At 42.9% G+C, this 22,577-nt stretch overlaps 2 protein-coding genes across 2 annotated transcripts; one reads left to right on the forward strand and one right to left on the reverse strand.

Moving 5' to 3' along the window:
* Positions 1-1,817: 1,817 nt before the first annotated feature.
* Positions 1,818-4,251, forward strand: LOC120646159 (aspartate--tRNA ligase 1, cytoplasmic-like). Its single transcript, XM_039922883.1, has 7 exons — positions 1,818-2,369; positions 2,463-2,576; positions 2,672-2,785; positions 2,902-3,192; positions 3,273-3,383; positions 3,488-3,621; positions 3,726-4,251. Exons 1-7 carry the CDS (start codon positions 2,019-2,021, stop codon positions 4,081-4,083), a joined length of 1,473 nt encoding a protein of 490 aa, XP_039778817.1. The 5' UTR covers positions 1,818-2,018; the 3' UTR covers positions 4,084-4,251.
* A 2,569-nt stretch (positions 4,252-6,820) lies between these two features.
* LOC120646390 (cycloartenol synthase-like) lies at positions 6,821-20,786 on the reverse strand. Its single transcript, XM_039922994.1, has 17 exons — positions 20,742-20,786; positions 13,512-13,658; positions 13,344-13,428; positions 12,841-13,007; positions 11,176-11,364; positions 10,264-10,377; positions 10,013-10,112; positions 9,622-9,644; positions 9,413-9,535; positions 9,048-9,146; positions 8,698-8,754; positions 8,409-8,455; positions 8,188-8,331; positions 7,919-8,096; positions 7,442-7,522; positions 7,271-7,354; positions 6,821-6,955 (listed from the first exon to the last, which is right to left on the reverse strand). Exons 1-17 carry the CDS (start codon positions 20,742-20,744, stop codon positions 6,836-6,838), a joined length of 1,761 nt encoding a protein of 586 aa, XP_039778928.1. The 5' UTR covers positions 20,745-20,786; the 3' UTR covers positions 6,821-6,835.
* Between the last annotated feature and the right edge of the window lie 1,791 nt (positions 20,787-22,577).

Below are 22,577 nucleotides of genomic sequence, written 5' to 3' on the forward strand. Positions count from 1 at the left end.
ATTCTATATAAAAACTTGTAACGACACACTTTTATGTCTCTACCCTCTAGGCACACTAAAAAATATTAAAAATACTTGAGTGGTGAGCTTTGAAGCTTCGAACTCAAGACCTCACACCATATATATTGCATAATCCTCAACTTTCTAACCATCTCAACCTTACATATACTTATAGTATAATTCTTATGAGTATTCCATAAGGTGCCTCAATGATCTAAATAGTGTATCAAGGTATTACAAGGAATGACTCAAACTCTGCCTATGCAAAGCCAAGGTAAAAAATTAAAGTGTCTCAAATTTGCCCCTAATAATATGTATTGATATTTTATAAAATAACATAAAAAATATCTCTATGATTTAAAATGACTTAAATAATGTCTCAATACATGTGACTCTTTCGCCTACCATTCAATGCACAACGCCGTTAAATCTCAAAATATTTGCTCCCATAGAGAGTCGAACTCAAGACTTTAGGTGCTACCGAGACTCTTATAACCACTAGACTACATGTCCTTTCGCGCCAATATGCATATATGGTTACAATTAATAACGTGATCTAGGAAGTGAGAATTGCTGGGCCAGGCTGTTCAAATTTTAATGCGGTGAGAATGGGCTGGGCCTATTGGGCCGGCTAATATCACCAGGCTTCAGTTTGATCTGAAATGTGGTCGGATGAGCTAGGTTATCAGTTTCAGAAGAAAATTTTTATTAATAGATGAGGACCTTCCTGTCTGTCCAAAAAAAAGGAGATTCTAGCCGAACAGTGGAACAATCTGGTAAACCTTTTGGAGGGTGTTCAAAAACAGGTGCAAGTTAGCTCCTCGATAAGTTAGAGGCCAGGTTTCTCAGCACTTTTTTTTTCAGGCTTTCTGTGGGCAATGTTGAAACACTCGGAATAAGACGGCAAGCGAAAGGATGATTTTCTAATCACCCAACTGAAATTCGAGTGTTTATTGGCAACTCATCTAGCTTGACTAGCTTGCATTAAGAGTAGTTCATTTCCTATAAAAGTGTAGCGAGTTTTCTACCTTTTCACATAACTGAGAAAAAAGGATTGAATAAGCGAGCACCAGCAATGACTTTATTGCTTTAACTAACCTGACGCTAGCCCTTTTTGTTCAGTCTATCCGATCCATCGGTAAATAAAGTCTATCTGGGTTCGATTCCCCCAAAAAGAAAAGACCAATACTAAGTTTCGACCTTACTGTAGAAATGGGTGTTACTGTCAATGGTTACATCACCCAACTGAAACAGTGCCTTGATCTTTGATGCTGGTTTCATTCGAACCCTGTCAATGGCCACATGACGCTGGAGATCGCTAGCCACTGACCATCCGCAAACCACCTGCATCGCCACGCTGTGCCACCGTTGGATCCTTGGAAAAATGGAAATTCTCCCACTCTCCTGCAGCTCTCCTAGAGTTTAGTGCCCCTCGCGTCCTCGCTGGAGATTCGGTGATATTCTCATGACATTGAGTCACTGACATATGAGACCGACATCTTCTAGGCTCACGTGAGTCTCACAAATCAATGACTCAATGTCACGGGGAATATCACCGTGTAATGTCATCGAATCTCTGTGTCGGTTCTCGCAATGAATTGGGACCAAGTTGCTCAAGGAATTTTGTTCGACTTGTTCGATCTGATCTTGATAAATAAATTGGCGTAGCACTGGAGCTGCCCTAAGACAACCCACCTACTTGCGGAGCCGTATCAACCGTTGGATCGGATATAGGCGGCTGGGAGCGAGACGGGGGCAAGAAGCCATGGCAGTTTTTGCCGTCACCCTTTCAAGTCAACGAGCATGGGGGGAAAAAAAAGACAACAGCAGCGGCGCCACTACAACTACCAGCAAGCGCAGCCTCCCCCAGTTCACCGCTGCCAGCCGCCGGCGTGGGCAGGCAACAACTCCGCATGTTCACTGCGCACTACAACTACCACCCGCATGCGCAGGCGCGCAGCAGCTTCCAGTAAGCTTCCGGAACAAAAGCCTCCGCCGCCGGCGGCAGCCCACGATCCATGGCTTCCGGGGAGGGGGACTACGGAGACGCGGCCACCATGCTGGCGCTGCGGCAGCTGTACGCGGGGTACGCCTGGGCAGACGTGGCGTCGCTCGATCCGGCAGCCGTGGCCGCGGCCGCGGCCGGCGCCGCCGTGCGCGTGCGCGTGCGCGGCGCGGCGCAGGCGGTGCGCGCCGTGGGGCGGCGCGTGGCGTTCCTCGTGCTGCGGCAGGGGGCGGCCACCGTGCAGTGCGTGGTGGCCGGCGGCGGGATGGCGCGGTTCGCGGCCGGGCTGAGCCGGGAGTCCGTGGTGGACGTGGCCGGCGTCGTGTCGCTGCCCCGGGAGCCCGTCCGCGGCACCACCCAGCAGGTGCTCGACGTTTTGACCCATCTCGATTGGCGTCTCTGTTTCTTGCGCCGCCGATCGATCTCACGTCTGCCCGTCGCCCGTGTTGAACAACAGCTCGTGGAGATCCACGTGGAGAAGCTCCACTGCATCAGCAGGGCCGTCCCCAACCTCCCGATCAGCGTCGACGACGCCGCGCGGAGCGAGGAAGACGTCGCAAGAGCCAAAGCTGTAAGCTCCTGATTTTGCAGCTCACACGCATTGACATTGCACAATCCTTGGTAACCTTTCAAATTCTCTACTATGTGCACAACGGACTCACACAGGCAGGGGAGCAGCTCGTTCATGTCGGGCAGGACAAGCGGCTGGACTACCGGGTCATCGACCTCCGCACTGCCGCCAACCAGGCCATCTTCCGCGTCCAGTGCCAAGTCGAAAACGTAAGTTCTTGCCATTTCATGGGTCAAAAACATGAATTCCAATCCTAATCTTTCGTCACAAAATCTGAAGAACACATAAAAAAAAGAGATGGTGAGTGTTTGCAAACGGCGTGCAGATGTTCAGGCAGGTGCTGCTGTCTGAAGGGTTCGTGGGCATCCACACGCCGAAGCTGATCGGCGGGTCGAGCGAGGGCGGCGCGGCGGTGTTCAAGCTGGACTACAACGGGCAGCCGGCGTGCCTGGCGCAGTCGCCGCAGCTGCACAAGCAGATGGCGGTGTGCGGCGGGTTCGAGCGCGTGTTCGAGGTCGGCCCCGTGTTCAGGGCCGAGGGCTCCGACACCCACCGCCACCTCTGCGAGTTCGTCGGCCTCGACGTCGAGATGGTGCTCAGGGACCATTACTCTGAGGTGAGGGTGCCGCCGATTCTGCTGTCGAATGGTTTGGCTCCATGGACACATGAGCACATTGTTCTTCTCTTTCGTGGCAGGTGTGCGACGTCGTTGACAGGCTGTTCGTCGCCATGTTTGATCACCTGAACAAGAACTGCGCCCGGGAGCTCGAGGCCATCCATAGGCAGTACCCCTTCAAACCGTTGAAGGCAAGCTGCTTCGCATAATAATGCTGTCAGATTCAATCTGATCAAACAGGATCGATTTCAGATTCTGAATTCCTGTTAATCAGTCGTTGTGTTGAGGCTTGCAGTACTTGGAGACGACGCTGCGCCTCGACTACGACCAAGGCATCCGGATGCTGCAGGAAGCCGGGGTCCACGTGGACCCCATGGGGGACCTCAACACGGAGGCCGAGAAGAAGCTGGGTGAGCTCGTTCGAGACAAGTGAGCCTCCCTCCATGTCCATGGAGCCCTGCCAGCATTCGCGTTCGCGTTCTTGATCTGGGTAGTAGAATGAGACTCTGATCTGGGCGTGTGTTTTTCAACAGGTACGACACGGAGTTCTACATGCTCTGCCGGTACCCGTCGGCGGTGAGGCCGTTCTACACCATGCCCTGCTCCGACGACCCGCGCTACAGCTGCTCCTTCGACGTCTTCGTCCGCGGCGAGGAGATCATCTCCGGGGCGCAGAGGGTGCACGACCCGGAGCTCCTGGCGGCGCAGGCGCAGGCGCGGGGCATCGACGTCCGCACCATCGCCGCCTACGTCGACTCGTTCCGGTACGGCGCGCCACCGCACGGCGGGTTCGGAGTCGGGCTGGAGCGGGTCGTGATGCTCTTCTGCGGCCTCGGCAACATCAGGAAGACGTCGCTCTTCCCGCGCGACCCCAGAAGGCTGGCGCCGTGACGACGACGGCGCTCACGGCTTGCCCTGTGCATGCCAAAATGCACATTAATAATAAGCTTACATGTATGTTTATGGGGGACTGGATTGCTTCTCCCAACTTTGCTCTGGATTGACTCTGCGACATGAGAAAAAGAAAATACATGGGCACAAGACATCTACTGGCCTTAACTGTGTCGAGACTTATCCATGTGTCCACCGTTGCAACTCCAGATACATCTGTTGCACACGAAAACGGAGCAACAGAACCTATCAACTGATCTGGATCTAGCTACATTATTAACCACCTTGACTATACATTATTAGGATTAGGAAGGCAGCACCTAAACGTAACGCAGCTAATTATTCGAACTACTAGACTCGCATAAGATGATTCACAAGACAGTCCTCCGCAGGGGCGGAGCCAGGAATTTGTCTTTTTCATTATTAGGGGGGCCAACTATATTAATTTATATAAAAATTTAATCAAAATTCAAATTTTCAATGTAAATTTGGGAGCCATAGGGGGGGCAGGCCCCTGCCCGCCCCCCTGTCTACGCCCCTGGTCCTCCGTGTGGCAAGGTAGAGCAACAACATGGGCAATTGCATGATTAAATTCCGAAATAAATAAATCATGATGAACACGAAAACTAGCATGCACAGATCTAACATACTAGACAAGATGAGCAACACAGCCAAGAACTCAGGATACAAGGTTATGAAATAGATCGGATCACAAAACACGTACTGAGTCTTGGCAGGAGAGTCGACGACGGCAGAAGGGTTGACGACGATGAACCGCTGCTGCTGGAGTCGACGAAAGCGGTTGGCCCGTGAGGCGGCGGAGTTGACCGGAAGACGCACTGTCATGAAGACCTTGCAGTCGTGCGAGGCGCTTCCCAAAAACCTTATTCGCCCTCAGCGAAGAGTTCCGGAGACCTGCTCTCCCGTTCGTCGATGCACGCCGGCACTCGGGATGGAGTAAGCTATGAAGTCGGCGCAGTAGCGAGAAGAGGCAAAAACCCTAGATTTTGATGTGTTTCTGGTGGACGCCGATGGGTCATATAAATAGGGAAGCCAAACTGACCTCGCGTCGCAATCGCGATCTAAAACCGATTAGGTTTAGGGTTTAGGTTTCCATATTTCGCAGACTTAGAGTCCAAGTCACCAAAAATAAAAATTGCAAAAAGAAGCCACGCCCCCAAGATGAGGAGCCGATTTCCGCGGACCATTTACGTAGGCGCCGCGCGCCCCGGCACGAGCCCGGCGAGGCGAGCGTGGTGTTTCTCTTCTCTACCCTTCACATAACTTGAATGAGCAAAGATAGCCTCACTATTTAAGTTAGGTATCCTCCCCTTCCACTAGTAATGTGGAACTAAATGTTTGCAGCACTCCTCCACTCCCTGCCCACATAGATCTTTGAGGTTTTATTTGGAATAGCTGAAATATTATTGGGCCAAGCTCACAAATTCCAACAATCCCCCACCAGATTTCAAATGACTATTTAGAGATTTGCCTGTTTCTCACTACTGTTTAAGATACTAGTCTTTCAGTAGAGACTGTCAAGTTAAACTTCCGCTTAGAGCTTCAAGCTACGCCTATTCACAACTTGGCAATGGACTATGTCTTGAATTGCTAGTTTTTTGTGAACAAGTTTCACTCAAAGTCATAACCAATACATGACTGCCAGTAGCTTACCCCGCGGGTGGAGCATATACGTCATACTCTCTGGTCTTTTCATGAGTTTGCTAGAGATTAACCAAGTCTCATAGACTGCGGCGTTTAACAGTCAGGCTCATATAGGTGTATTCTTTCAAGGATACTCAGTCCTAGGACAGTACCTTTGCTTATCAAAGCCAATAGAAACACATTAAGGCGTATAGGCAACCCACCTTACAGCATTTGAGAGTATTGCATTCACACAGAGAGGGTTAAAAAGGTTACTCTCCTCAGTTAACCAATAGCTTGTTTCTCCCTGGTCCTAATCCATGGGATCTCCGATCACATAGGTTGGATTACTACTGTGGCAACTTATATGGGTCTCATACCCATCTCCCTCAATGCATTTTCAATCACATTCCGTGAAAGCCGTTTTGTAAAGGGATCTGTCAGGTTTTTCTCGGTTGAAATATAAGTCACTCTTATTACTCTGGAGTTTCTCAACTTGCCTAACAGACTTTAATCGTCTTTTGACATGTCTTGATGAATTCGCATTATTCTTAGCACTGTTAACTTTTACTATCAATGTTTGATTGTCACAGTTCATAAGAATAGCCGTCACTGGCTTTTCAACCACAGGCAAGTCCATCAAAAGCTCACACAACCACTCTGCTTCAACAGTGGTTGTGTCTAAAGCAGTAAGTTCTGCTTCCATGGTTGACCTCGTCAAAATGGTCTGTTTACAAGACCTCCATGATATCGCACCACCTCCAAGAGTAAACACGTACCCACTCATGGCATAAAGCTCATTTGCATTAGAAATCCAGTTCGAGTCACTATATCCCTCTAGCACAGCAGGAGTACCCCATCAAGTAGCGCATGACCTGATCAAGTGCATGCCAATGATCAGAACTCGGGTTTGACATAAACCTACTCAATTTGCTCACAGCAAAAGATATGTCGGGTCTTTTTACGCTAGCTAAGTACATAAGTGAATCAATAACCTATGAGTACCTCAATTGATCCTTAGCAATTTTCTTGTTCTTGTGGCATAAAGTGCTGGAGATGGCTTGCTATCCATGTAACCGAATCGGCTCAAGATCACACTGGGATCACACTACTTCTTGCCAGCGCCTAGGACTCGGCACTGGTACTCTCCCAAAGCCCAAATTGGGAAGATGCTCCTGCACTGGGAGTAACTGATCATGCAGTTCTTGTTGAAGACTCCAATGATTTCCTGTGTTATGTGGAGCAAAAAGTTATTCAACTTCTAAGAAGGGAAGTAATCAGTTATGGGTTTAAAAGAAAAACTGAGATCCACGCAAACATGGGTTTATCATGGTCCGTAAACAAAATTTGAGGTACCTAAAACAATCTGATGTTTACATATCCAAAAAAAGAGGAGATTACGAGCCTCCAATCAGTACACCAGCAACATATATATATCTAATATTCCGACCATTTTGCTTCTCGAGCAAAGTTTCATAGTGATGACATATGAGGTGGAACAATGCATCAGTGTTAGTATTTTTGTAGATCGATTGTTACTTACATGCTGAGGAAATTCTCCATCCTCTGATTGCAAGTTGATCAAAACCTTTGCTGCTCGGTGTAGAGGTGTTGGATCTCTCTCAGCCTGTATGGATGAGATTTGAGTACCATTCTGAATGTGCAAATTGTATCAGAGTATCAAAAGCAACAAGCTAAATAAAACAATGCAGACCTGTCCTGCACCAATCAGTGACAGCATGGCCCAACCAGTGTTCACTGCATGAGCTCGCTTGCCTTTGAGATTGGTGTAAACCTGAATGAGTGCAAGTTAAAAGATGTTTAGTGCAAAGGTCTTTCCAATTTCCAAGAAGGCATGACTTATCACTGTACCCCATTGTTTTTTACTCACTACCGAGTTAAGCATTCCAAGAAGGCAAGAATTACAGAGTGCTACTTGTGCCGCACTCTTCAGATAAATAATGTGCAAATATTACAGGTTTTTCCTGGGTTAGTGTCCAATGATGATTAATTACATAATTTTGGTACAGACCAGGTCACACCAAAATCTTTAGTATAGCACACAGATGATGAAATTTGGAATAGATATACATAATGCGGCAAGCAGATTGCAAGTATATCCAGGATACTGGCAATGGTTAACAGGTTAAGTGCTGTTAAATTCTAAAGAATCTGCTAGAAGTGAATTTACCTGGTCTTGAGACGACAAATAGCTTTCTCCCCAACCACCAGAAGGAAGCTCTTTTGATAACAGAAATTCGCATGCCTTTCTGATTGCAGGACTGTTCTCGAATGTCCTACCAGCAGCAACTAATCCCTTCACACCAAACCAAGTGCCGTAGGTGAAACAAACAGCCCAAGAGCCATACCTGTTTGGAAACGTTGAATCGAATAGAGAACAATGTAGAGCTATTCGGAGGCACCTTATAGAATAATATACAGTTTCTGATAAATACTGACCATGAGCCGTCGCTTTTCTGAATACTCTCAATGAAACTAGCAGCTTTACTGATACAGTTGTCAACCTCTTTCTTGCGGTGCCCCGGGTAGAGCTTTCTGAATGATGTCAGGGCCTGAATTGCTGCTGATGTACATTCAACATACCTGCCAAATGAGTATTATATTTTTTCCATTTTGTTTTAAACATAAAAATAAGCACAGGAAAAGTTATTTCATCTTGCGGGCAATCAATCACAATGTCGCCAAAGGTCTCAGCAGGATTAATAAGCTGAATATTTTAAGAAAGAATGTCAGTATAGATGAAACGTGAAGATTCGAGGAATGATGAATATTCTACTTTCAAAACGAAATATCTTATTAACCTGTATTTTATTCAATGGAAAACGGAAATAACTAAGAAAATTACTAGTGTCCTGATTAACTTGGAAATTGGCATTATATGATTCCAGTTACTTGGTTAACTTCCCATTTCAGATGAGAGCACAGCGACCCAAAATGGGTAGCACCTACCTCCAGCCAGGCATGAGACCTTGTGAGTTCATATGTGGCAAAACCACCATTATCATTCTGTAAAGGTTAATACAAACTTATGAGACATGGTCCCTCCAACAGAAACATGGATGTGATTAATTCAAATCACAGATACATAAAATAATGGAATCAAAGAGAAACTGTTGAAAACATAAGTTTGATTTTAGTGTTCGATATAATATTTAAACAAGATACAAGGCGCTGCTTCCCTTTCAAGGAGTCTTGTTTTCCATATAATAAACATTTTTTACACAATTTCACATTGACTATTTCATCAAAAACTGATTCAACAGCAACAATTGAGAGTAAAAAAAATCAAAGGTACTTACCATATAAGACATCAGACAGCTGACAGCATCATAAAATCTATTAGCTTCCAGCGATTCGCCAACAATTTCAGGAGATATCTTTGATAACAATAATGAGGCCTGGAGTAAAGGAAAACAAAACATTAGATACTAGTCAAATAATTATGACAAGATACGTAGCACTATACTCTCAAGAATACTGGAACATAAATGATAAGGAACAAAACTAAGCCTCATCACAAGTGAGAGCTAAAAATACCCGTATAGTTTGGCAACAGTGAAAAAGTTGAGATGTTGAAAGAATAAAGAAAAATGTAGATCTCAAAAGGGGGAAAATCAAACTTCAAAAGTATTTCCTTATTGATTTTTCTGATGATCTAACTCACCTTCAGTCCTTCTGCAGTGCAATCTGATATAGGCCAACCATGATCGGCAGTAGAGAATGGCCATGCACCTTTAGATGTGTGGCGGTACCAGTCATCCAGATTTCCAGGGCAGTCGTCACGAACCTTTCATAATAAATAGCCTTATCATCAGTACTGTAAATGAATCTGACGTTGAACCATATGGATGAAAAGGCATGTTGAATGTGTACCTGTGCATTCTTAATGTAGTCGTCACTACCGGAAACGGCATATATGCCGAGTGCTCGGTTCTTTGCTGAGTGCCAAACCACGGGCACTCGGCAAACAAACTCTTTGCCGAGTGCCGAGCCCCAGGCACTCGGCAAAGATTCCGCACACGGTACATTCCATTTTTGCCGAGTGTCTTTTGCCACGTAGCTGCTTTGCCGAGTGTCAGGGCACTCGGCAAAGCCTTTGCCAAGTGACCGTAATCCGACACTCGGCAAAGTCAACATTGCCGTGGGATCCTTTGCCGAGTGTCTTTTGCCGAGTGTTACACTCGGCAAAGACTTTGCCGAGTGGAACCTGTCCTTTGCCGAGTGTAACGGACACTCGGCAAAGTTTGGAAGTCCGGTAGTGCGTGTGCTAGTTTAAGGGTGGGACCAAACTCTTCAATAAGGTTGGTAGCCACAATAGCTTGAACTGTGAAAGCTGTATCCCAAAGCTGGCTACCATTATAACCCTACAGTGCAAAGAAGTGACTGGATTGAAGATGCCAATCCCATTAAGAGACGGTAACGTGTTTTATGCTGACAAGTTTTCTGTTGCGGTAGCAGCCTAATGGAAAGTTAATTAGGTAAAAGGAAATGGGCCACAAAACAAACAATAATCACCTGCATTTTCATGCCATCTTCAGCAAGCCACAAGTAATCATAGACTTGCGGAATGTGGAGCTTGAATGCCTCTGAGTTTGGATCTTCGATCCAGCAAGCAAGCATATTTAATACCTGCATAGGATTTCTTGCAACGATCAGTTGAACAACATCAAGAAATAATCAAGAAATGTTATACTAATCCAACAATCAAGGTATACACTTCTGATAAACATTTCATAACCTACGAGCACATCACCAAATTTGCAGAAGTGAATTAAGTCAACAGAAGTGGCAAGCAGAGTTAGAAATACACTATGCTCATGGCTGAGGAATCCAACTCATACATCAAGGCACTAACAGAAGGATTCTGAGTTTGTTAACATTACAAAAATGTTGGAGATGAAAGAAAAAGAAAAGAAAATCCACAATATGAAATTAATGATCATTCAAGTAGTATCTTGTTTGGCATAATCCTATGCTGTTGCAAAGGACTGTAGATTGCACGTACTGGATACTGTTAGCAACATCACAAGTACTTGGCATAGAATACATGTTTCACCATATATACATGGTATAGCTCACAAGATTTAATCATAGTGCACGCTATGGCAAAACTTAACAGAAAGCTGCGGTCGGAATATTTTTAGTTCTCATAGACGGTTCAGGTGAAAGTAATGTGGGGAACATGGTATGGGAAGGCTTCATCACTGCAATGCAAGTAAAAGCTGAAAGTTAAAGGAAGCACTGAAATCACAAGTGCCTCAGCTTTTCTTTCTAATTGGAGAGCAAAAAAAAATCTATACTAAAGTTGCCAGCACATGCCTTGTGATGCAACATAGTTCTTCTGATGCTTCCAGTAAGAATAGGACAAAAGAAGAGTCCACTTTTTTTTTGTAAAGGTTCAACAAGCAATCATAGTCCTCAATTTACCTTGTTTACAGAAGCAATGCAAATGTACTGAGTGTTCTCATCTTCATAGTGAACGTGCTGCATGACAGTTTCCAGAGCTTTCTCTCTCAATTTGCTCCCAGGCCAATGCAACATAACTGGTTCGACAAATTTATGGAGTGTAGCCCATAAGACATCTTGAACGAATGGGTGTGGATAGTACAGATCTTCCTGCAGCACAAGGATATAAGAACTCTTTCAGACAGAACAATCAAGATCCTAAATGGACTTCTCACAGACAAAAGAAGATAAACATGAAAGTCCATATAAGCTTCCGTAAGTAAGCAACTTTTCAAATAGCACGTCACTTGCCAATTAATGATTGCTATGGACAAAAGGGACTTCAACACACATTTGTGTGAAACTGTGAAAGATAGATCCTAAACTTACTACAGATCTAGATCACTTAGCCCATCTGCGGTGATAAGTCGTTCTCCCTCCATTTGAAATTATAAGGCTTATTTTGTTTTGTTAAGCCTTTGACCAAAAATTACTCTAGTAATACATAACTTTTTGTGACAAAAAATTGACATCACTAGACTTGTATTAAAAAAATTATGATTACTCTGTTGTACCAAAGAGATTAAATATTAGTAGAATAATATTGGTCAAAGCCTTGTCCGAATGAAATCAAATATGCCTTTGAAAAGAATGGAGGGAGTAATACATGCTTTCACCGTTTACAAATAACTGTCGAGTTCGATTTTATTACTCAAAGTAAACAGAGGGACTAGGGAGTATTTACTCCAGCAAGCATTGCAGAAGAGTCTTCTAACCATGAGAATACATGGAAAGAAATCTCTTTTGAGAAAAAAAAATCTCTTTGAGCTTCTTGACAGCTTATATATTTAATATTGAGTTATGAGTATGAATCAAAGTCACAGTCTGCGAGAGAGATTGCTGATAGAGTATTATTTAGCACTAGCGTGGTTACCATGAGGTTTTTGTTGTGAAGTATTAGTGGATTGCCCACCTCTTCCCAATAGCTTAAGCTTTTGAGTTCATCTGGTTGGTGCATGAAACCTAACATGGTAAGGTCTCGAGTTCGAGTCTTGGTAGAGACATTTAAGTCCTCCGCTCCCTTCTTTATTTCCACATTTGCGCCTTGTTCTGGCTGCATGTGAGTGGGAGTGTTGTGAAGTATTAGTGGATTGCCCACCTCTTCCCAATAACTTAAACTTTTAAGTTCATCTAGTTGGTGCATGAAACCTAACAGTTTTGTCAGCGGCAAAACATACTCTCTTTCGACAGTGGGATTTCTGAACAAGGAGTAAGGACAACCTTGGTCTCACAAGATCAACTTAGGGACTACTCCCTCCGTTCCAAATTATAGGTCGTTTGACATTTTTAACCTCACGTTTGACCACTCGTCTTATTCATAAAATTTGTGCAAACATAATCAAATTTAAGTTATTCTTGAAAGAACTTGTATTGATAAAGCAAACCACAACAAAAGAAGTGATATTTTGCACAAATTTTAGAATAATACGAGTGGTCAAACTTAGGGTTAAAAAAGTCAAACGACCTATAATTTGGAACGGGGAGTAGTAGATAACTTCACAGCACCTCATGCAATGAACTTGTGCCACAATTTGGCCCATATGTATCAATTTTCTATAAGAAAGGTTAAGCATAAAGTTAACAAACCTTAGCACATTGATTGCGGGCCTTGTCCCAATCAATCTTGTTGTAAGGGTCTTTGAAGAGTTCCTTTCTTAATTCCAACACAAGTGGTGTGATTCTGCCGACAAACCTCTTCCCATAAATGTAACACATTGGCAAATACACCATTCGGCAATGGCACCACATCCTCCCTGCAAGACATTGTAACCTGTAGTAGAGAATCAGCAAGAGACAACATAACAACCAAAAATAGACTACTGTTCAGAATGCGGTAATGCAAAGTAATTCGATTGTTGACCTGTTAAAAATGAAAAAAGATCGATATAGAAAATGAAAAGAATTATGATATAAGATTGGTGGTGATTGTAATATTCAATTCGGATCAAATATTTTTTTTGTGAAATCTTTCAACGCATACTGTGTAGTGTATTTTGGATCAAAATACCCCTGGACTACAGCAAGTAGTATCAACTACCTCTGAGTGATAAAACACTGGAGTTATGTACATGTATAAAAAGAAAGCGGACCTGGATGAAATGGCAGGATATATGGTAGCAGCCATACTTCTGGTGGCACTGGGTTGTTATCAGACCATTCAAACACACCAATTACCTTAAATAATCCAGGAAAATAGAAGGAATTATACGGATCCAAGAAGATGGAGGCAGCTCAATAAATAAGAGTAAATACCCTACCGAGAGCCAAAACTTTCCCCATGATGTTATAAATGTTGCTCCACCATGGTCTAAAATCCAGTTTCGACCTTTCTCCATGGCTCCATCTCCACTATCTGGTCCCTCTCCAAGCAATCTCAAAATAACATACGTCAGTGCTGAGCCAAACTGTGAGGAACCGCCCAAATTATCTCGATTAAACTAGGATTGACGATCAATCCTAGTTTAATCGAGATAATTTGGGCGGTATCGTCAATCCTAGTTTAATCGAGATAATTTGGGCGGTTCCTCACAGCGTGGCATCAGAGCTTGGTTATGGAGAGAACCATAGATAGAGTAGTTAGATGGGTAAATAAAATATAACAACATACACTTAGTAACCAACTTATGCCACTAAATATAATTTTAATTTTCTAAGTGTATTCTCTTATATGTCTTACCTATCCTAGAGCTATCCTCTTCATGTTCATAACCAATTGAATTGTTAATTTATTCTTAACTTGTCTTTTCTATCATGGTTTTGGGTGCGTAGATAATGTCCTATCATCATGGTGCAACTCCAACCTTTGTATCTTATCTAATCCTTGTTAGATGATTCACATTGTACCTCACCTTGACCTTATCCACTCTCTTCTTAATTCCTGCTTTCTATCTCAAGATGTGGTGCAATCTAAATAAGTAGTGTTTTGAATAGCAATAATGTGGGTTTATAAGTGGAAATGAACCATGGCCAACCTAGACAGCCTGTATGTGCCTTAGGATTGGACTGAGCATGGTTAAGTTTTAGGAAGGCTAAAAGTATGAAACTGACTAGACGTGAGTGAGGAATGAGTGTTCGTCATGCTTCTTGCCCTATGTTTCTATGAAAGATAATAAAATTTTATTCTTGTTGTATAACTCATGGATTGCATAGGGATGTTTGTAGTTTGGAAATTTCAGCAAGTACACTTTATGCTTTTATGTTATAATTTATCCTAGACTTATGTTTTAATCTCTGCACTACTAGAATGTTTTATTTTGCATGAATATAGGAGGCTGATTTAACATGCTTTGAACTATTCATGCTTACTGAAATTTCTAAGGAATCATGACCATATGCATTGGTATTTATGTTGAGTCACACCACATGTGTTCTTGTGAAAAAGAAGTTTTTGTATAGGTAGTATCCTTGCTGAAATTTCTGAAGAATGGCGAGTGTGAGAATATCGTGTAGCTAGGATTGCGGTAATGTAGTCATCCTCATGTTGCATCCATTCATTTGTATATGTGTTGCTAAGGATTTTTTTTATGAGCATACATGATTTTGTATACTTGTACCTTGCTGTCCAACATCTATAGTAATCTTTCACTCTTGCTGTCCAAATTCTTTTACATGAGCCATTCCAACTTTTCCATGCTATCAATAAGTAGATATCCTTCTTACAATTTTATTCCACAGATTACCTGCTGAATTGGTCCCCTCCTTGCTGTCCAAACTTTAGAAAACATGTTCTTTGCTAATATGTGCCATTTAGTCGCTATCGGCCGTTTGCTTGTGGTGGTGCCATCCCATGTGACCCATAGTGCCGCGATGGAACCTAGGGCCCCTGTGTGCCGCAGCCACATGGTTGTGCTGCTAGGCGCGCGCCGGTGCTCGGGTCTATGGTTGTGACATGCTACAAAAGCTTACCGGTGCACTACCTTGGTCTTCAAAATTTTCTAGTGCTTTCATTCTTGATACTCGATCATATCTTGCAACTTCTGTCTAATAAGTGAACCCTTCTCATGGTAACAAACAGCTACCAATCTAGTTTCCCTTTTCTCCACTCCATCATCCAAACACCGGTGTACCCAATAATCTTTTTACCTACTATATCCTTCCTATTGCTTTGTAGGTTTTGAGTGAGGTGATAACCTTTTAGGTTAAAATCCAATCATCCTTGACCCCTAAAGAGTCTATGTCATCTTGAAATTAGTTCCCACTCTATAGTGTGCCTTAAGTAAATGAACTTGGTTTAAGTAGCTATTTTTCTGCTAGATTGTAGCTAGAAAACCACTATGACAACCCACCTATCAAGTTGTAGGTATGCCAGAAATATCCTAGTCCATCTCTCTTTCTTGCAAAAAAAAATACAATCATGTAATTCTGTGCACTATGAAAACATTCATAAGCATGTGCATCCTTGCAGTCATTTGCACTACTGCACCGCCATCTCCATGTGTATTGCACTCTGATAATCATGTGATGCACCATGAATTGCCTCATGTCATGCATTATGTTTTCATGCTGTCCATTTAGAATCATTATCAATAGAACAATTTTCTTATATATATATAAATGCATCACCAATCATTTTGTCATGTGCAATCATGTGATTTCAAATGAGCATTTTTTGTTCATGAGCAAAGGTTTTGAAAAAAAAAATCTGAAATGTTATCTTAAGACAAACTGCTAGAATGAGTTGGGGAGTAACCATGTCAAGAATAGATACCAATAGCTGCTCCTAATCAAATGGGTTCTTTCTTGAAATCAGCCCTTTGTAGAACCAATTCAATTTCTTTATGCAGCATCCCATACTCTCTTTTACCAAAATGTGTCCATCACCAAATCTAGTAGACAACATCTATGTGGATCGATTGTAATCTCACATCTTTCCTTCTTTAAGTACTTCTTTCATCTCTTAGAGAAAACTTCCAATGAACATATTTTAGATTCTAAATTCTTTAGCTATGATTCCTTTATTTCTTCTACCCTAGGAAAAGAAATACCAACACAAGACCATAAGGATCATCTTCCTATCAATACCCATGTCTGTTATATCCTAGTTAGATGAACTCATCTTTATCAAACTGCAAAGCTCCTTATCCACCATGCTCTTGACCATATGTAACTATCCACCAAGCCTATCTTCTACCATGTCCTTTTTTTAAGCTTGTCTTTGAATCTCGGGACGAGATTCTTCTAAGGGGAGTAGAATTTGTAACGACCCAAATATAATTATCATGTTAAGCATCGCATAATGAGCATCTTTGTTTAGCTTTGAGAAAAATTTGTGCTTGATTTGAATGCATTTGAATTTAATTTTGAATTGTTGATACCTTTGAAACTCATGCTTTGTGAAGCAACTTGCATTTTTATTATATGACTTATGTTGGGAGTTATTTTTATAAATTACTATTTTCAAAATCTAGAATTAAGGTGATTTTTACCGGATTTTAGGAATCCATCTTGAACCCAAACAGCTCAGCCGAAAAACCCAAAAATAGCATTCCGGGAAGAATTTTCATTTCAAATCTACAACAGCTTTTCTACCAATTCCAAGCAAAATGGGTTGCTCTTGATTTCTAGTATCAACACAAAAATTGACGTGATTTTTGAAGGCTTGGAAGATTAGTTTTGAAGAATGGAGTAAAGAGAAAAGTTTCTGTACAGAACCAGGATGTTACGTGATTTTGTTCCCGGACAGTCCGCTCCTTTACCGCGGACGGTTCGCCAGAAGCTCTCTGAGCGTGTCGCCTCTGCAGAGAAGCTGCGCCACGTACCCCAACACGTGTCCCACCTAACCCGATCCAACCCCCCACCTCACCAGCGCCCCTCCCTTCCTGGTGCCTCACTTTTCCACAGCCAGCTCTTCCCCTCCTCTTGCTCTCTTCCCCACCAAGCTATGGAGGAAGAAACACTTCCCCACACCCAATCGCCACCCCCCTCGCCGGAGTTCGACGGAGGACGAGTCAAGGACGGTGTCGACGAGCTTCTCCACCACCACGACCACCTCTTCCTCGCCGGAGACCCAGGAGAAGGCCATCCCCAAGCTCTCCTTCATCTTCCCCAAGCTCTCAAGGAGAAACTCGAATCGATCTATACCAACGTCGCTCTACTCCAACAAGTGGCTCCATGCTCATGACCTACTCATCGCCGGTGAGCTCCCCTCGCCATTTCCCTTCCTCTTGTGCCCTCATTCAACCTCTCTGGCCCATCCATGGACTTTCAACACTTTTCACCATTGATGACCTAGAGCTTTGTAGACCCCATGCATGTTAAATCTACTAGCCAAAACAAGTCCTCCATGTCCTTAGGAACTCATAGGAACAAACCGCACTCGAAACCGTTGCCGGAGCCTCCACCGGCGACCTCGCCGGTGAGTCTCGGCCGACAAGCAGACGGTCCGCGACCTATGGTCGGACAGTCCGTGAGTCGTGGCCTCAAGACCGAGCCTCTGCACAAAAACATGTCTCCAGAATTTTCAACGGAGGACAGTCCGCCATCCACCCCCGGACGGTCCGCCGTTCAATTCCAAATCTTACATAGAACCGATGCGTTTCTAGAACTCATCTCGAGCTTGTATGGCGGACGGTCCGCCCCTCCGGACCGGACAGTCCGCGGGTACTGTAGCAGCACAATAGCAGACTTGTTTGTTCAAGTGCATAAGCATGCATCATCTTGCATAATTTGTATAAAATTGAATATAGCTCCGATTGATGTGAAACAAATTTTGTTGGTTTTCTCTTGATCTTCTCTACCTGTTAAAAATATGTTTACAACCAAAGTAATTATATTATTTTCCCAGTTTATTTAATATGTATTTATCATATAAATTGCATAATTAATTCTCTGCTAGTCCAAAAATTATAAAACCAATTTTGCTAGCTTCCTTATGATGTGTACTATCCATTAGACATGTTGTTTTGCATGAATTGCTTATAGATTGGTACAATTTAATCTATGTTTTCTTAACACTAGTTAAATAGTATGATGCACAATAAATACATATATACCTCTAAAATTGTAAATCCAGTTTTGTTTACTTTACTCAACCTTTATCTACTGTCTAAAATTAATAACACCTATGAAATAGTTATATACTCTTGTAGTTTCTAATTTATTAATTAAGAGCTTGTTCCCTAGTTGAATGCATGGTTAATTAGTTTATGATGCTCTTTCTAAAATCATAGACCACTCTTGTTAATTACCTATGGCCATGATATGTTGTTGTAAATACTAGCTTTCATTAGATGTTTGTAGGAGGATACAAATTTGAATATGTTGTTCTAGGATTAATCTACTTGCAAAATGCCTAGTGAATCACTTGTGCTTATGTGAGCTATCAACCGTTCTCCGATAACTAAAAATAAATATGATATGCTTTTGTGGTTAGTAACCTCCATGAAATAACTTATAGTAATGATGTCACCTTAATTAAATAGAACATGATTTGCTAGCTTCCCTTCTTTATAATGATGATCTTGCCTTAACTAAAATGTGATGTTGCTAGAGTTACCCATTAATTCTTGAATTGTCTAAATTTAGCTATAACAATATTCCTAACTTGTATGAGCATACTCTAGTCTCTTGTACTCCATGTTGATAGCAATCATTAACTACTCCTATGGTTGATGCTTGACGTTGAAATGAGTTACTGATAATTTATATGATGACATAACTAGTTTTATAGTATCGTCATGTTACAACTTGTCTTGTAAAGTGTGTGCGCAAATGTGTGAGTAATTGTTTTGTATCTCCACCCTATGTAATGTTTGTGTGGCCTTATTTACCTCTTTGAATTGATTCCTTTATGACCTTGAATCATGTTAGCTTTTACCTCTCATAAATCATTGCATCTCATAAGCATATGCATTCATGACATCTTTTCTAATTCATCATAAGCATATGCATTGGCATTCTTTCTAATTCATGCATTTTCTACTTTCTTAGAGGATGACGTTCCGGAGTGTCGCGGTTGCAGAGTACCAAGGCAGGCACCTATGTATCTCAAACCTTACTTTTGAATCCTTAATTTGCTATTATAAAGTATTGCTTGTGCATGGGCTTAACCCTATCTAGTCATGTGATTTGTGTAGAACCCGCTCGGCATGTTTCCCTTATAGCTCTAGAACAACTTATACTAGGTAAAGTATGTATGCTTAGACTTCTCGAATTAATTTGCTTAGCCATGCTTAGCTTATGGTAGAAGTCGAGAGATGGCAAGGTCACCATCACTCGCGAGCTATAGGATGTTTACTTAAATATACCTGAGTAGATGAGAAAGATTAAAACATGAGCAATATATGAATGATGGATCGAGACTTGAGCAAGTGTGGTAGGGCCATGTTGGAAGTGGAATCCAAATGGTTTAGACTTGCTTGAGTTGGTTAAGGATCGATGCGTCATCGCTTTGATACTTGATCACTTTTTCGTACAAGCCACATGCTTTATAATGGGATGGTAAGCTAAGTACCATACGCGCACCCTTCACTGAGCGGATTCGGTGCGATTTGTGATGGAGTGTAGTCGGCGGTTCTGTTGCACCTGTCCATCCCGGCCGTTCGTCTCAGCGTTGGGGATGGGTATGCGAACGGTTGACATGTGAATCATTGCTTACGGATCGACAGGTCGTATGGCCTATGGTCTCGTGTCGTGTGGGAAAAGTTGTACACCCCTGCAGGGTTTATAATCTATTGCAATAGCCGCGCTCTCGGACATTGAGCACGCTCTTGTACTTTGACTTTAACGTAGATTTTCGTGAAGGGCTTATGGAAGATTGAGCTCATAATTACATGATCACTTTACTTATACAATTGTATTGGTGCTTGATATAGAAATATTAGATGCCATGTCTTTTGCTTATTCACTTGACAACTATGCTCGCATTTTTTATATACCAATGTTAAAACTTGACTAGCCTCTTGCATCCACCAAATGTATAGTATTGTGGATAAGTCCTGCAAGTACGAAATGTACTTACGGTGTTGCCGTTAAGTTGTTTTGCAGGTTCTCTCCTAAGAAGTGACCGCCACGTTCATCCCGCCAGAGCCGGCAAAGTGGATGGACGGTGGAACTCGCTCAAAGTTTATGCAAGTGGTGTCTTGGGCAAGGACATCATTATTGCTACTTAATACTCTCTAAATATCCGCTGCGTTTAGACTCTGAATCATAAGAAAAACATGGTAGGTTATCCACTTAGACCTATAATACATCTTAGTTGTAAAGAAACTCTTAAATTGCTGGAAACCCTCATGTATAGTTGCTTATGCTATAGTTAACTTCATGCATTTTTGTAAGATGATTAAGACTTGTAATCAAAAGTTTAAAATTTTGCTCTCATATGTATCCTTGTGATGGTTGCTATGATGTGAACAAACCGTATGCGGGTTGATCCTGGGCGTTGCTCAAGGCGCATACCGGGGACCCGGGATTATCTCGCTTAAGCTAGGATTGATCAATGGACGATAACCTAGTTTAATCGAGATAATTTGGGCGGTTCCTCACACAAACATTGTGCTTGGACCCTCTATATGCAAGCCCCAGCCGCCATCTTCATTCTGCACTTGCATTGGCAAAAATTAGATTACTTTTAGCCACCACAGGATCGACAGATTTAGAAATGAATCCTTGCCTCATGATTATAAAGACATCGTCGGATCTCTTTCTGGTGTTCTGGTGACAAGACAGTGTTTAGTGCTCCAGTCACATACAATGTTATGATCTGGGTGAAGGATAAAACACAATTAGTATCTTTCATATAGACCAAGAAACAAGGACATATTTTTCCTTACAATCTAAAAGAAATTTGTGCTCACATAGAAATAGAGGCACAGCAAGTGAGAAAGAAGAATAGATCAACTTGCTCCTAACCATTGGCAAGATTAAATGCATTTTATTTGTAGAAATGCATATCCGAGTGAAGTAAGAAAGTTCAAGGAAGTACCAAGCCTGGCATAAGGAACATAGGGCCACCATAGTCCCCAGGCCAGTGTCCATCATGTGCCTGGAGAGTAGAAAAACGGCTAATTGCCCTTTTCAAAGTAGTTGCTACGGCTTCCTCCGTAACATCTTCATTCTCATCCATCTTGATTGCTGGAAGGTCCAGGTTAAGAGGATTTTCTTTAGCGAACTGCAGTATGTAAAAGATAATATATGTTTCAAATTTACAGGGAAGTGGAGCACTGGGATTGCAGAAGAGAACATCTTTTTAAGCCTACAGAAAAACAGAGCACAGACTGAATTAATTGACAAAGCAATGCTCCATGTTAACCCTTTCACATAGTACTAATATTTTCACGGAGACACTGAAAAAGGATACTGCAATAAAGAGGCCAAGCAAAGCTGATACTTTAGTAGGTAACATTTAACTGCAGTGTGTATAATAGAACAAATGTTATAAGTCCACAGTGAAGTGGAACAAAACAGAGACATTAGGAGAAAACAGGTTTTCTATGTTTACAGGGAACGTAACACTGAACGCAGACTGAATTGCATAATTCAAAACCCTCAGCGCTCCATTTTTAGTCATTTTGCATGGTACAGGAATATTACCAAGGGTAGTGAAAGGCTACTGTGAGTAAAAGAAACAAATCCAAGCAAGGCGTAGCTGATAGAAGCGCCCTCAATACAGCCATGTGATGTGTGACGTTACATACGGTTGCAAATTGCAAACTAAACAACGCCACACATTTAAAAGGTACCCACTGCAAAGTAAGCTAAAAGGAGCACATCCCTCTTTCAAAAAAAAGGAGCACATCCCCGTACTGAGAACGACACGTGGGTCTCATGGTAACTTTGTCACCGACATGTGGGTCTCGGCACCATCAGGCTCACATGTCAGTGGCAAAGTCACAGCCTCCGTGACCGCAGAGTATCTCAAACCGACACCGATCCCGATTGGCCGATCGAGCGGTGGAAACGGCGACATGCACGCGGCCGCGGCATCCACAGACCACAGCCGGGGCGAGCGCAGAGGCGGCATCAGTGGGGGGAAGGCCAGGCGCGTATCACGGGCATTACGCACCTGGAGGCGCACGAGGAGGTCGGCGCTGTGCTTGAGGTCGTGCCTCCGCTCGACGAAGGCCCGGCGCGTGGCGTCGACGGCGGGGTCGGGGTCGGCGGCCGCGTCGAACTCCCAGACCCGGCGGCCGACGTGGCCGTTGGTCGTGCGCAGCCAGGGGTCCCCGCCAGGGTTAACCATTTCGTTTTCCGATGAAATCCCGGTGTTTAGCGGAAACGAAATTTCGTTCCAAAATTTCGGTAAATTTCAGTGGATTTCGGTGAATTTTGGACGAAATTTGTTGAATTTTGAATTTGGAAACGAAATATATCGAAAAATACCGAAA

This window comes from Panicum virgatum, chromosome 1K (genome assembly GCF_016808335.1).
Source record: "Panicum virgatum strain AP13 chromosome 1K, P.virgatum_v5, whole genome shotgun sequence".
NCBI classification, from domain to species: Eukaryota; Viridiplantae; Streptophyta; class Magnoliopsida; order Poales; family Poaceae; genus Panicum; species Panicum virgatum.